Source organism: Mixia osmundae (assembly GCF_000708205.1).
Source record: "Mixia osmundae IAM 14324 unplaced genomic scaffold scaffold_3, whole genome shotgun sequence".
Lineage (NCBI taxonomy): Eukaryota > Fungi > Basidiomycota > Mixiomycetes > Mixiales > Mixiaceae > Mixia > Mixia osmundae.
Window position 1 is genome coordinate 613,696 of NW_014575561.1, and position 14,095 is coordinate 627,790.

The 14,095-nt window shown below is 55.3% G+C and overlaps 4 protein-coding genes across 4 annotated transcripts; 2 read left to right on the top strand and 2 right to left on the bottom strand.

Moving 5' to 3' along the window:
- The first annotated feature begins 16 nt into the window (after positions 1-16).
- Positions 17-4,183, top strand: L969DRAFT_85966 (uncharacterized protein). Its single transcript, XM_014713869.1, has 5 exons — positions 17-1,289; positions 1,336-1,389; positions 1,445-1,700; positions 1,760-1,921; positions 1,969-4,183. Exons 1-5 carry the CDS (start codon positions 124-126, stop codon positions 4,111-4,113), a joined length of 3,783 nt encoding a protein of 1,260 aa, XP_014569355.1. The 5' UTR covers positions 17-123; the 3' UTR covers positions 4,114-4,183.
- On the bottom strand, positions 4,119-7,055 carry L969DRAFT_85967 (uncharacterized protein). The gene is made up of 11 exons (XM_014713870.1): positions 6,509-7,055; positions 5,964-6,005; positions 5,769-5,914; positions 5,658-5,712; positions 5,529-5,610; positions 5,346-5,480; positions 5,071-5,287; positions 4,890-5,014; positions 4,620-4,837; positions 4,372-4,562; positions 4,119-4,316 (listed from the first exon to the last, which is right to left on the bottom strand). The coding sequence occupies exons 1-11, from the start codon at positions 6,609-6,611 to the stop codon at positions 4,308-4,310; spliced, it is 1,323 nt and encodes a 440-aa protein (XP_014569356.1). The 5' UTR covers positions 6,612-7,055; the 3' UTR covers positions 4,119-4,307.
- On the top strand, positions 7,026-11,412 carry L969DRAFT_72160 (uncharacterized protein; the record flags this gene model as incomplete). Its single annotated transcript, XM_014713871.1, has 9 exons — positions 7,026-7,224; positions 7,333-7,709; positions 7,768-8,116; positions 8,168-8,189; positions 8,290-9,986; positions 10,034-10,284; positions 10,336-10,567; positions 10,613-10,889; positions 10,983-11,412. The coding sequence occupies exons 1-9, from the start codon at positions 7,143-7,145 to the stop codon at positions 11,410-11,412; spliced, it is 3,717 nt and encodes a 1,238-aa protein (XP_014569357.1). The 5' UTR covers positions 7,026-7,142.
- Positions 11,398-13,898, bottom strand: L969DRAFT_102218 (uncharacterized protein). The gene is made up of 7 exons (XM_014713872.1): positions 13,653-13,898; positions 13,542-13,603; positions 13,272-13,485; positions 12,837-13,218; positions 12,666-12,781; positions 12,422-12,615; positions 11,398-12,373 (listed from the first exon to the last, which is right to left on the bottom strand). Exons 1-7 carry the CDS (start codon positions 13,863-13,865, stop codon positions 11,449-11,451), a joined length of 2,106 nt encoding a protein of 701 aa, XP_014569358.1. The 5' UTR covers positions 13,866-13,898; the 3' UTR covers positions 11,398-11,448.
- Positions 13,899-14,095: the final 197 nt, after the last annotated feature.

Sequence of the window (14,095 nt, forward strand, 5' to 3'; positions counted from 1 at the left end):
GCCCCGCCTAGCCGTTGCTCCGCCGCCCAGCAAGCAGCCAAGCGCATGCTCGACGGCATGTGCGGTCAAGAATGCTCAGTGCTCGTGCTTCGGTAGTGCACATCGGTCAGGGCAGAGCTCGACATGCGACGGCATCCGCGCCTCGGGCCTCGAAAGAGTGCCACTAGCCCCAGACAGAGGACCGACTCACGGCTTGGCCCCAGCGCGAGCAGGAAAGTAGGCACAGCGCTCGCAAAGCAGCTCGAGGGGTTTGCGTATCGCTATTTGGCAGCATGGGGTCGCTACGTCGCACGCTCTCAGATCAAGATCCTCTTGCTCGTCGCGTTTGCCATCACTTCATTGCTCTATCCTGCTCTCTACGCCACGGTGTCCTCAGCACCGGGCAGCACACAACAGGGCCTGTACGACGTTCTCTCGAGACCGATACACACTCGCGCGGGCGGTGGGGAAGTCGGAGATCTGGCACTCTGGTGGGACGATATAGATGATATCCTGTCGAACCAGGACGAGGCGTGTTGGAAGCAATGTCCCAGGACACGGACCATCACCATCGAGCAGATACTCGTCACAACAGAAGAAGTGCTCGCTGGTCGCGCATCTGAACATGGCGCACTCGATCTGCCTGCCCTCCATTCGCTCATGGATGTTCAAGCGGCTCTCACGCGGGTCAGCTCGAGTTTCGCTTGCATTGGCACCCACCGCGACGCATGCCTCGTCCTCACGCCGCTCGACTACTGGAACCAGACAGAGAGTACACTCCTGTCGGACGACAGATTGCTGAGCACCCTGCTGACCGATCAAGCATGGTCTGCACGCAACACGCCAATGGCACAAGCCCACCTTTTGACGGGACGACACATCGACCAACATGATCATCTACAAGCGGCAGATTACCTCGCTTTGACATACTTTACCAGCATAGACGGATTATCGGATAGTCACATCGAGTCTGTTGCCAAGCAAAGGCACACAGAGATACTCAATGCCTTCAAAAGCTCGACTGCCAAGCTGGGCAGATTCGTCAAACCCAGGCGCCCTTCACCCACAAGACGCGTCGTACTCAAGTTTCGACCACTACTCACCGTCAAGGACAGACGAGGTGAAGAGGCTACCTTTATCATCGCATATCTCACTGTCGGCATGTATTGCTACCTCTCGCTGCGTCGACTGGATCGAGTCCATTCGAGAACAGGTCTTGTCCTGACAGGCATTGTCGAGATGCTCGCTTCGGGCGCGCTCTCGATGAGTGTCTGTACCCTCTTTGGCGTTCATTTCTACCTGGTCCCCTGGTCAGCCAACCGCCACATCACACGATCGGGCTAACCCGATCTGCAGGAAATTGATTCCCTTCCTCATACTCGTGCTTGGCGTCGATTCCATCTTTGTTTTGTCCGTCACTATGCTTGGGTCAGGCAATCGACTGACGCCAGGTGTGTTGTTGCAGGACCAACGCCGTCAGCTCCACGTCGATCGATCTGCCCGTCCCAGAGCGTGTAGCACAAGGGCTCGGGCAAGTCGGCTTGTCCATCTTCGTCACGCTCTTTGTCGAGATCTCGCTCTTGCTCGGCGTATACGTGCTCGTGCCGGTGCACGTAGTGCGCGAGATCGTCGTCTTCGGCTCGGTTGCCCTACTGAACGACTACATCCTGCAAATGACATTCTTCGTTACCGTCCTGTCCATCGATTTAGAACGTCTAGAGGCGAGCATGACTTCCCTCTCAGCCTCACGAATGCTGACGTTGTAGGCTTGCGGCGGCAGATGGCCGACTTGCTACGGCAAGGATCGAAGCTCAAGCAAACGGCCTCGACGCCAGACGACAGCACGAAAGGCTCGTTGACTCCCTCGGCATTCAGCAAGCTACTGTCCAGCTTCAGACAAGCGGTTCTGGCTCGCGGAGCTCGCGCAATGACAGCTGCTCTTGTGCGTTCCGTCGACTGGTCCAGAGCTTGAACTGACAAGACCTGTAGCTTGTGTTGATCGATCTCTTCCTCTACGCTCGCCATGGGCCGGGCCACTTTCTTCCAGACTTTTGCGCACATGATCAAGTACCGAGCGATGTTCTGCAGCCGCTCAAGCCCAACTTTGCCAACCCACCGACGTCCTCCTCAGAAGCCTTCTGGCGCATGATCAATCCGGGCAACGCAGACGCAGTCCACGTCTTCGTTCAGCCGCACTCGGTCTTTGCACTTCGCGCACGCTCGCCCGTGTTCACCGACTCGAGCCTGATCCCTCGAGAGGTGCAGAGCGTCTTATGGACTTTCCTCACAGTCTACTTGCTACCAGTCACTGCGACTGCATCGCTGCTCTATCTGCTTCTGCTCTATCTACTCAAGGACAAGCAATTGCTGCAAGCACGTGATCGATATCAGCCCTTGCCGCAGCCAGAAGAAATCGTCGACCAACACAAGCTTACACCGGTCCGCCTCAGACGTGCACATCGCAGCGATATCGAGCTCGTTGCCATTGGCATGCGTAAGATCGCTTCATGGGCTGTGCTCGAGCCGCACATCGTCATCTCCGATCTTGCTAAGGATACCGCACAAGTCCCACGTACACGCACGCCTAGTCTGCTCAACATGCCAATGAAACAGCGTCCCATCTCTATCGCTATCTCTGATGATCGCTTCTGCGCTTGCTTATTTGACACCGGCTCGCTTGTGATATACAACTTGGGTGACAAAAAGCCATTGACGTTTCAAGGCTACCAGCTTGCAAGTGTAGTCAAATTAACTACGCTTCGCAATGCGTTACCGCCTTACGCCCCGCCCATGGTTGCTGTCGATAGCTCTGTCGGCTTTTTCGCTGCATCTCTCGATGGCTCGCTTTCATTCTACGACTGCGAAGCCCGTGCATGCTCCCAAGTAATTGCCCCTGCGCTCGCAGCAAGCACCAAAGTGGTGACAATGCCCTTCGAAGCCAGCAATCAGGCAACTTTTGCTCGTGTGCTCGATGATAGGATACTGCAGATCTGGCGCCGTCTTGGCTTATTCGATTGGCACCAACAATTCGAGTTCCCTCTGGAGCCCCGCCTGCATTTGCAGGCGATCCGCTCGTGCGTTCTCAGCAGTACGCGGCTGCCATCCTCTAGCGGCACGCTGGCTCTCGTCGGCTATGATGGACATGACCTCGAGCTCTATGAACCAAGCAGCGGTCGTTTGCTTCGCAAATTCGCATTTTCAGATCGCCGGCTGATGCAGCTGGCAACTTCGCCGTGCCAGCCGCTGCAGTGCTCAGGCTGCGGTGCCACAGTTTCAGACGGCATGCATGTCTTGTTAGCAGGTCAGCTGACTTGCATACTTCTGCGCATCGACCTCTCAATTGGCCCTCATACCCACGAATCCTGTGTATCTGCAGGCGGATCGCTATTTGCGCAACCGGTCAGTAGTCCGGCTTCGCCGCGGCGACCGAGAGCCTTCAGCTCCGCCTTTGCATCGGACATGACTGATATACCTCTTTCCAATCACGGCCTACGGCGGCTGTCGCACGCGCAACCTCATCATCTACGGCGCAAGTCGAGCGTCGAGTTCGTCATAACACCTGCTCCTCATGCAGACTCGCAGTCTTCGCGAGATGTCAGGTCTGTGAATTCAAGCGACCAATTGTCAGCGCCATCTTCGCCGGGCACCTCGCCGGCAAGCGATGAGCTACCTGCATGGGCAACCGGTCTATCGGCACATGCCACGGACATCAGACAGTGGACGCACAGAGGTAGCATAACACTCTATAATGGTCGTCTCACTGGCATCGCTCGTCGTGACACCCGGGGTACGCCGGATCATCCGCATGCACATGTCCGCAATCCATGGGCTGCCTGGTCATTCGCGCCCGACGCCCTGTCGAGCGATAACGCGCCCTCTGCGGTAGATTCGTCCGTGTGCGCTATCTTGCGAGATGACTTCTTCGGCGATTCAGTGCCCGTCTCTGTGTCATCACCAAAGGTCCCTTCAACCGCGCTAGGTAGACTTACCGAGCAGGCGAGGCGCAAACAGCTCGATTTCCCGCACCTGCCAAGTGCATGCGCAGGTCCCGTAGCGGTAGCTGAGACTGGCGGCACAGTCGTCGTGGTCATTGGCAACGAGCTCATCAGCTTATCGCCCGCCGGCACCATTTGAGTAGCGTGCAGATCACCACATGTAGCATGTTGTGCACGAAATTCACGCATCGTTGTTTGTATGCTCTATGAATGACAAAAGCTTGCACGCAACGGTCATGAACGCGGGAATACACCGCTCGTCTCTTGCGAGGATTTTCGTACATGCCATCATGACGTTCATTAGGTTGCTGCTGGGTACGCGATACAGTGCGATCATTGTTGCTGCCAGCGCAAGATGGTCATCACAAATGTATAATCTGGTGAGACTTGCGCTTACCCTGAGGAAACCTTTCTTCTTCGTCTTCTCGGGCGTCAGAGGACGTCCGGACTCGAGGCGACTCTTCTTCTCTAGCAGATCGAGGCGTTGCTTCTCGAGCGCGTCTTTCATCTCGCGATGGCGCGCATAGAGCTCCTCTTCGGACTGCTTGAGTTTCGCTTCCTTTTCGTGCACTTTTTGTTGAAACACCACTGCGTGCGTCAAGCAATGTCAACGCAGGATGCGCGCTGGAGGCTGCCGTCACTCACTCTTCATCTCTGCTTCCATCTTGGACAGCTTTGAATCGTGCAGCGATCGTTCTTCGGCGATTTTTGCAGCCGGATTGATCTCCTTGAAGACGGAACGATCTTGCGTAACGCCCATGCCGAGTAGCTTTTCTGATCTGTACTGCTCGTAAAGGGCCATGTTGGTGTGCTCTTTGAGCTCTTCCATGTGCGTTCTGATGAGCATTTGGCGAAGTTTGACGCTTTCAAGGGTAAGAGTCAGCCCGGCTGACGACTGACCGGCCGAAGACTTACAAATCGCAATGATCCTCATTGTCAACGTCGATCAAGCCCCAAGGATACTGTCGTCCTCGGACCGGTTTGCCGTCCGGACCCATTACTTCTTGATCTGATCCCACGACCGCGAATGGGATCTTGCTCTGCAGATCACCGGGTCCTGATGAGCACTGTGCTGCTGACGCGAGCCTGGACGTGCCATTATCTCTGTGTTCTCTGCAATGGTCTCTTCGTCTTCTTGATCGTACTGCGGCGCAACAAAAGTTTGTATGCCATGATGAGCAAGATCCGCGAGTATGCGTTGCTTGAAGGAGGCGATCTCGTCATCTGTCATCGTGTCTGCTTTCGCGATGACGGGAATGATGTTGACTCGATTGTGCAATCTCCGCAGAAACTCGACATCGATGGGCTTCAAGCTATGGCCCGTGAGAAGGTGTCAGCTACTGTATGTACGGCTGATGTGGACTGACTCACGCATGACCGGTGGGCTCGATAAAGTAGATGCACGCGTGCACGCGGTTGTCGACCATCTTTGCTCGGTTGACGCGGTTCTCTTGCTCTAGGTAGGCATCGAATCTCGCTTCGATGTTGTCTAATACAGGCTTCCAGCTGAAGGACACGTCAGCCATCATGTGTTTGCGATGAACGGTCACTCACCATTCGCTGTTATTCACAAAGTCGCCGAAACCAGGTGTATCTACTACTGTCAGTCTCAGCTTGACGCCGTTCTCCTCAATATCTGATTTGGAAAGTCATTATGGCTGCAGACGCATCGAGCAAACGTACCTGCTGAGATGCTTTCGATCGCGATAGTCTTTGGCCTCTCTGCATGAGGAGGAAGCTGAGCAAACAATGGAGCTCAGGAACTGGTAAAGTTCTGAAGCCAGCAAAACGCACGGGTTGCTTCTTTGCATAGAGCGACGTATTGAAGAGCGTGTTCACGAGAGTCGATTTGCCGAGACCAGACTCGCCGACGACCATGCAAGTGAACTGAAACCCTTTTCGCACGGATTGACGATGTACCTGGTTCGGCAGGTTCGCGACTGTGACACTTCGTCAGCGCTTGTCCGAGCAGCAGACGAAAGAGCTGACATCCGACATAGCCCATCAGTTTCTTTCGTACGACTGCTGGGCCTGCCCAAACCAACCCGGATGTTGGACGATCGTTGTCGGTATAATAAGCGTGCAAGTCGTTTGAGGTCGTATCGACAGAGGTGTTTGCCGAATTGTGCGTTGGAGGCGTTGGCGTTCGTCGAAAGTGGGCATATCGACGCGATTGGCGTGAGCGAGTCGATTGAACCGGTTCGTCGTTTGTGATCGCAGACATGACAAGGAAGCAGAGGAGAGCGAGACCTGATCAGCTCTGCGCAGGAGACGCATGGATCGCACATAGATTGGGAGGATCTTTGTCGTGCGATGCGCTTCGTGGACAGGTCTGTGCGTCCGCTGACTGGCTGAGCACCAGCACTCGGCTCGTTCCATCAATGCAAGACGAGGACTAGCCAGCGCAGGGTAGACCTATCGGGGCAGCAAGCTGGCAGGGACATGGCGCGTGTCGTAGCGTGATGAGGGGAAGCCGGCAAGCAGCCGAGCATGACAAAGGTGCGAAAAGAGGCAGCACAGTAGGGGGAGCGTACCTGGTGAGCCTGGCGGTTTGCCATTTGGCATGCTGGCATGAGACTGGCTGTTTGGAATGGGCGACAAAGCAGCATGCTCAGCGGACAGCGAGCCATTGCTCATACTGTGCTCCCTCTGGTCTTGCATCTCCTAGCTCCTGCTGAAGCGCGCTGATTTCTTCTTGCCTGAGCTTGGGACCGAGTTCGAGGCTGCTGCTGTTGCGTCGTGTGGAGAGATTCTGAGGCTCGTCACTGGCTTGCAAGCGTGGTGCAAGGCCCCTCGCGACGCGTGTCAAAGCGCGGCTGTGCTACTCTGGAGTGCTTGCCGAGTTGGGGCAGCCGCGCTCGAGCTGTACAAGAGCTCTGGATCGTATGCAAGGGTGCAAGTCGACCTGAAGCTGCCCCGAGCGAGTAGACAGATCTTGATGACGCAAGTGTGTATAAGCTAGCGGGTCAGATTGCCGCGAGACTGTGCTCTGCTAAAAAGACGCGAGCTGTCGTCGAGCTGCTCTGCTGTAGGCCGACAGGGTTGATGGCAGCGGCGCTGGCGCTGGGCAGTTCGACTAGGCAGCCAAAAATCAAAAGTTCGCGCTTACAGCTTGAATTGACTTGAACGGCGGAAAAGTGTCGAGCGCTCGAACTTGTACTCTTTGTGATGGTCAGGCTCACGGCAGAGCTCTTGACCCGGACAGAGTCATATCTCAATGGACTCAAGGACAGGGAGCTTGATCTGCGAGGTCAGTCCATGGCTCCAACGTCTGCTCACTCTTTCCTCGACAACGATCTTTTGCTCCTCACACGACGTTGACACGCAAGAGCGAGGGCTGATCATGCAAGTGATGCAGGGCTCAGTATACCAGCGATAGAGAACTTGGGCGTGACGCGGGATCAGCTGGACACGCTCGACTTGTCAGACAATGCCATCACTTCACTCTCCAACTTGCCGCACCTGAGGCGACTCAAGACGCTCTACTTGGCCAATAACCCCATAGCGAGCATTGCCTCCAATCTCTCGACACAAGTCCCCTTCTTGCTATCTCTGAGCCTGGTAGCGAGTCAGATCGCTCAGCCAAACGACTTCAACGCGCTTCACGGGCTGAAACATCTCGAGTTTCTAGCAATAAGAGGATCGCCTGCCGCGGAACTACCCCATACGAGGTTATGGATCATCCAACAGTGCCCTTCGATCAGATTCATCGACTCTGAAAAAGTCAAGCTAAAGGTCAGCTCAAAAGGGATCAGCAAGTGACATGTTGGCTCAGCTCCTCGGTCAATCGCAGGAGCGACAAGCAGCCAAAGCCCTGTTCGTTGCAGAAGATGGCACGCCAACAGATCTTGCAAAGACATACTCGCAAGTTTCAAAGAACAGCGCGGCGCTCGAGTCAGACTCAGCGACGCTCATGTCGAACGGCCGCCCGACAAAGGCTTCACGAACCTTCGAGCCCGGTCAGCCATTGTCGACCGTCAATGGCCAGGGCGGCGAAAAGGGACGACTACTGACGGCAGAGGAGCGGGAGAGGGTACGGAGTGCGATAGAACGCGCAAAGAGCGTAGAAGAGGTCAAGAGGCTCTCGACGATGCTCGAACAGGGCTTTGTGCCGTCCCAGCGAGACCTCAAAACATTGGCGGGTCAGTCATTCGCGATCAAAGCTAGACTTTCATCGCTGACTTGATCGGCAGGCTCGAGCGCGATGGATACATCGTGAGTATCCGGTTGTACACCTCGCCAATGTATCCCTTTCGGCGATCGTGCGCTTCCTCGCGTTGCCCTGCCGATATTGGCGCTCTTTCGATTAGGCAAGGTCCGTGCGTCTCCTTTTCGCAGTCGCCTCTCTTGCTTCGAGTCCCCATGGTACTAGCGTGGTGCTGGCTGAACGTGCCGCAATGACAGCGTCGGACCGTAACATTAGCCTTTACGGCATAGCATGGAGTACAGCAGCATCGATCATAATCTCAAGTATCATCGCATCAATCATCGTTTTCGCCGTTCGCCACCATCCTCACATTCTTACCCCCAGATGCTGGAGCGTTCCGGACAGTGCACAGCGACCCAGGGCACCAGACTGGTCGTATATAAAGAGGATACTTTGTCCACTTCCACTTCGAACGCTGAGGCCGAGGGACGCGCTCTCGGACGAGGAGCTACTTGGACGATTCGTGCAGATCTGCGCTCTCCTTTGCACGGCATACGCCATCACCGGCATTGCCCTCCTGCCGCTCTTCATCAGTGGCGCCCCTGCTGCATCTCGTACCGATCCCGTTCTGCTCGATTGGACAATCCTGCGACTCCTACAGGCGATCGACGCAGATGGTCACACCATTTCAGATCGCTTCATAGGACTCGATGTGACCGTTCGTCTCCTCATCCTTCTCATCGTCTCGCTCTTCATTGGAGCAATCTTGCCTACCGCTTGGCTTCTTAACGAATACTTCGTCACGCTAGATCATCGCAAACACTTTCTGCGATACAAGTGTGCTGGCGAGCAGATGACCTTCATTGACGGCGGAGACCCCGCTTTCGCTGCTTTGCATGATCTCGGCGAGTTCGAATGCAGACAAAAGCTAGAAAGCCTGCTCAGGCGCCAATTCCGACAGACGGCGCGCGTTTTCGCGGTCTACGCGATCCCAGACACTTCAGACTTGGCAGCATGCCATTCTGCTTGTACAGACGCACTCCACAAGCTTGAGGCGGCAGAATACAAGTATATCATGCTGTTTCGAGACTTTCGTGCCGACAATAGCGAGCTCTACGCCGTCAAACGTCGCCTTTCGAAGAAAACCAGCCAGAACAGGCGCAAGCCTCCAGCCCGTCTCGATGATGTACACATGACACCTCTCATGCCGTTGCAGGGTCATCAGATGCAATCTGCGATGAGCTCCATGAGCGAGTTGGGCTTGTCCATCGCCGGTGAACTCGAGCGCCGACGCAACATGCCAGCCGTCAGCGTGACGCCCCACTCACCGTACTCCATTGGAGCCGCAAGAGATCAGGCCAGACTCCTCCCGCAGCCGAGCTCGATGTCGCTGCCAGGCGCATCGCTTACTCGGTCAATGATGACAACAGACCAATTTGACACTTTCCGTACGGCTCAGATGGAGCCTCACCCGCCGCCGCACGAACGTCAACTCACACCGCAAGCAAGACGCATCAACTTGTTCGGACCTTGCCTGCAGCTCAAAGAGTCTGTAGAATATGCAGAGCTCGAGAGGCGCTATGCCGACTTGCTCACGCACCGAGGAAATTTGCGACGCCTGTCTAAGCAATTCGTCGAAGCACAGACTGCTGCATATGCCTGTGCTGCGACGGGACAACACATACGAGGCTGGACGGTCATTGGCAACGAGTTGCATCACATGAAGGGCGTCACGCTGTTCGAGGGCCCCAGCAGAGAAGGCGTTGATTGGCAGGCCATACAGAGATCAGGCCCGTGCAGACGCTCCAGCAACGTCGCTTGCTTCTTGGTTGCTCTCGGCCTATTTGCCTTTCAAGTGAGCATCGGTAGGCATATCACTACACACATGATACCGCTGCTGAACTGATAGTAGGCATCATCGGCGGTCTGCTTGCCTCTATCAACGTTGCAGACCAGATCGACCACTGGCACGCTCTGACGCGGCTCAGACAGGCACGCATAGGGTCGCCATTCACGAAGAGCATCTCAGCGTCCGTTTTACCACTCATTGTCTACGCATTCGGCACCCTTGTTACCCTTTCAATAGCATCCAGATTGCGATCGAGTGCACTTTCGACTATACGGTCTGTCCGCCACGGACTTCTTTGCGTCATCATTTTTGGGGTACGTGTTTCCTTCCTGTTACTCCGCCCGACGTCTTACAAGATTCTCAAGCCGGCAGCGGTGATACTTGGCCCTTCGATAGGCTCACTCGTCTTTTATTTGCAAGATTCAACTCCAGGAGGCTATGACATTGCACCTGCGCTCGTCAATGCGCAAGCCCTGCTTCTTTATATTGGTTTTGCCACCCTCTTCTGCGTTCCAGCTGGCATCATCTTGGACCGGATACCTCTGACCATCGTGAGGTATCGGAGACATTCAAGAACACCCCGACACGTTCATCAAAGTAAGAAGACATGCCTCATTCAGGGTCTCGCTCATGGGCACGCAGCATTTTTTCCCGGACACGCGCCTACCGCGCTCATCGTCGCAGTATCGCTTGTAGCTGTAGCTATCTGCGCTCTCTACCATTCGACAGCGCCTGTCGTTTCGATTCCCTTTGCGCTGATGCTCATTGTGCTAGCATCCATCGTACGGTTCTCCGGCGCTTATCGATACCGACAGCGAAGTCAGACAGGCGGTCTAGTACACATGGATGCGCTTTGTGGCGCCATGCTTCTGCCAGCAACGAGCCCAATCTTCACAGGAGTCATCCTGTTCACACGGCGGTTATACGTCTTCGGCGTCGTCAGCATATGCTTCGGTGTACTCCTTGCCCTTCTCGCCTGCCTTTTCGCCATCGCACACATCTCTTTCGCCAGCGGCGGAGTCTCGCCCGATCCCTTCGCCTCACCACCACGTATCGTCGCACCGCCAGACTCGCCACATCGTGCGTTTCGAACATCGTGGGCCGGAGTCTTCTCGCCATTGACGCGCTCGTCGCCCATGCATCATGCTGCACGCTTTGCCGTTTCGTGCGAGTCTAATCCCTCAGAGCTCACGCTTCCACTCGTGGACGAGTCTGTTGACGCTTCCGAAGAACCCGACACGGCATTCGAGCGAAATCCAAGCTCGGACACAACTCGAATCGTGTCTGCGATCCGACGCTCACCGCAGAGAACGCTTTATCCGCCCCTGTTGACATACCCCAAAGTTACCGTTTGGCTGCCGCATAACGAGCTCATCGCACAAGATGAAGCATACGATCTCGAGAATTTCTGGCAGCTCTCAGCTCGCGCAACGAAAACATAGACAATCTGCATTATGTCGTGATATGCATAACCATGGTCAAGCTCTGGCGAGAGCGGACAGAGCACCAAGAAATCCTTGCGGATTGAGCACTTCTGTGCCGCCGTAGGTCACTCGCTTCCGAGCCGTTGCTGCGGTCGTCTGAGGAGCCTGACCACCTGATGACCTCGTAGCAAGCTCTTGCAGATTGGCAAATTCGACATAGCTGGCGCCACCAACCATGAAGACGATGCCTTCGTTAAAAGTCTGCCTATTTCGTCCAGATGCTGCGGTGCTCTTGCTGCCTGCGCCACTTCTGCCAGATTTAGGATCGAATTGCAGATATTCATCGGTGTCTTGCAGGGCTTGCGTTGATGCTGCAGACGGCTCCATGATAGCCTCCACAATCCGTGTGACTGCTACGTCCTTCTTGGCAGGCAAGAAGTTCTTGACTCCAGAGATGATATTGTCGAAACCGCCGGACAAGCCGCCTTCCTTAAGTCGGTCGGTAAGGCGATTGCTCAGCGAGCTAAACCCCCTAAAGAGCTCACCGCCTGCAGCTTGCGGCTGTGAGCTTGGCACGGCAAAGGAGGTCATCCGTGATATCTCCCTTGTCCGCTTGACATATTCCCATGCACCCATGTCGACGCCAGTCTCTTTGAGCGATCGCTCGTACTCTGCAATATCATCTTTCGATACCGCTCCGTCAGGCGACGAGAGATAGAAGTAGATGAGCAGTCGAAGCTTGTCCTCTGGCTTGCCCTTCGTCTTGCTCGTGTCTCTGAGCGCTTCGAGGATGGTCGCCTTTGTTTGTTTTGTGATAGCTTCCTCTAGTTGAAAGAGATTGTCGAGTCCGCGATCCTTGATGCCTTCGAGCAGCGCAGAGGCGATGTTCATATGCGCATCGAGCGTTTGCTTGCGGGCTGTTAGCTTCGGTAATGCTTCTATAGCCGCCTTTAGGTGCGCAGCATTGGACGTCATGTCACTGCAGCAAGTCAGTCGGATGTAAGTCTGGAAAACTTGCTCTGCTTACATCTGGCTGACGTCTGTCAGATCGCCAATCCCCGTCGTGCGAGTGATGTCGGCAGCATCCGCCTTGTACTTCGTCAACTCTGCATCGATTTCTTCCGCGACTTGCGGAAAGGGGCTGCCTGCGTTGCGCTCCCAAAAGAAGTCTTTCGTATCGAGATCGTACGTGCGCTTCTGGGATCGACCTGCTTCAAGCGCCTGAAAGTTTGTCAGCGCTGCGATGTTCGAGAAGAAGGCTCGAGGTTTACCTCTACTGTGACGCGGTTGAGCTTCATCTCTAAAACGTCGTTGACAAGCGCTTGGTATGTCCAGGAATGCGCCAGCATCGGTACGAGGTCGATGTTCCGGTCCAATATGATGAGCACTGCGAGAGGCGAATTCTTCGTCAGTCAAACCCATATCTAATCATAGCTACACACCCGGTCTTTGGAAAGACGACGCGCCGCCAGACTCGTTGAAGAGCGTCGAGCCACGGGAAGCGGCAGACTCGCGTAGCCTCGCGTCCACCTTTCTCGCAACCATTTCTGCAGCGTTGCCGCCCGGACAGCGAATGATAGGTAGCTGGCCAAGTGTCGCTATGACGCTGAACAAGCCCTTTGCTATCCTGTCCACTAAGGCCTCGATATCCGAATCGCCTGACTTTGGATCATTCAGGCGCTCGTATGTCGAGCGCAGGTCGTCGACATGAGTCGCGGTCGAGCTACTTGCAACTGCATTTGAAAAGCTGGGCGTCGACAATGCGGGCGCAAGAGAGAAGAGAGCGGGCTCTAGGACGATAAAGTCAAGATTCTGGTCGTAGACCTGCATACCACCGATCAGCTACTGTGACAATGCGAGCAGGACATTAGACGCGCCTGTTCGACGAGGTCGACGGTACCGCTGAGTGCAACTTGGTTGGCAAACTCTTCGAGCAATCCTCGTGGTAGCGATGACGTGAAGTTGATGTAGAATGATTCGTAGAGATTCCGCTTGAGATCCTCTGCTATCCGCAATACGTTCTCTCGCGTCGGCATGACAAAATAGACTGCAGGCACGTCGGGTAACGCTGGTCTATCGGCGTGCAGCTGCCTGCAAAGATGCTGTTCGCTCAGCTCACTTTAGAGCTGACTTGAAGCCGCCCTCACAGATGCAGCGTCACACCATTGTCGCGCAAGTCAGAAACCTTGAGCGTCGTCGCCAGCACGTCCTGCCATACTGTCAAGGAGGTCCCTAGTAATCAGCTGTGGCACACGTACCTGGGAGCGCGAGTCGAGAATCAGGATCTTCCACACTGGCAGTGGGTTGCCGGGCGTGCTGCCGTTGACAAGTCCATTGACGTGTGCTGAATTGGCATAGCTCCCATTGACCGCTGCCGCGCCCGCTTGCGTTGCATTGAAGTTGAGTAGCGAGACTAGCGACGAGACTTGCTTGTCGCGGAGTGTCGGCCTGCTCACGAGGGCAGACGCCATGCTAGGCAGCGGTGAGGCACGCCAGCACACTTGCGACCCGTCATTTGATTCATCCAGGTGAATCCAGACCAGTCACGTGTCTGTCAGGCGCGGTTGGAAGGACAAATTCGAAGCGAAGGTACGAACGATCGAACGAGGCTGCGTGCTAGTCGTGGTACGTGCGTAGGTGCGAGCCCGTCGGACGATCCTGTCAGGGTCAACGAGCGTTGACGAGGCAGTGGTCTCTGCAA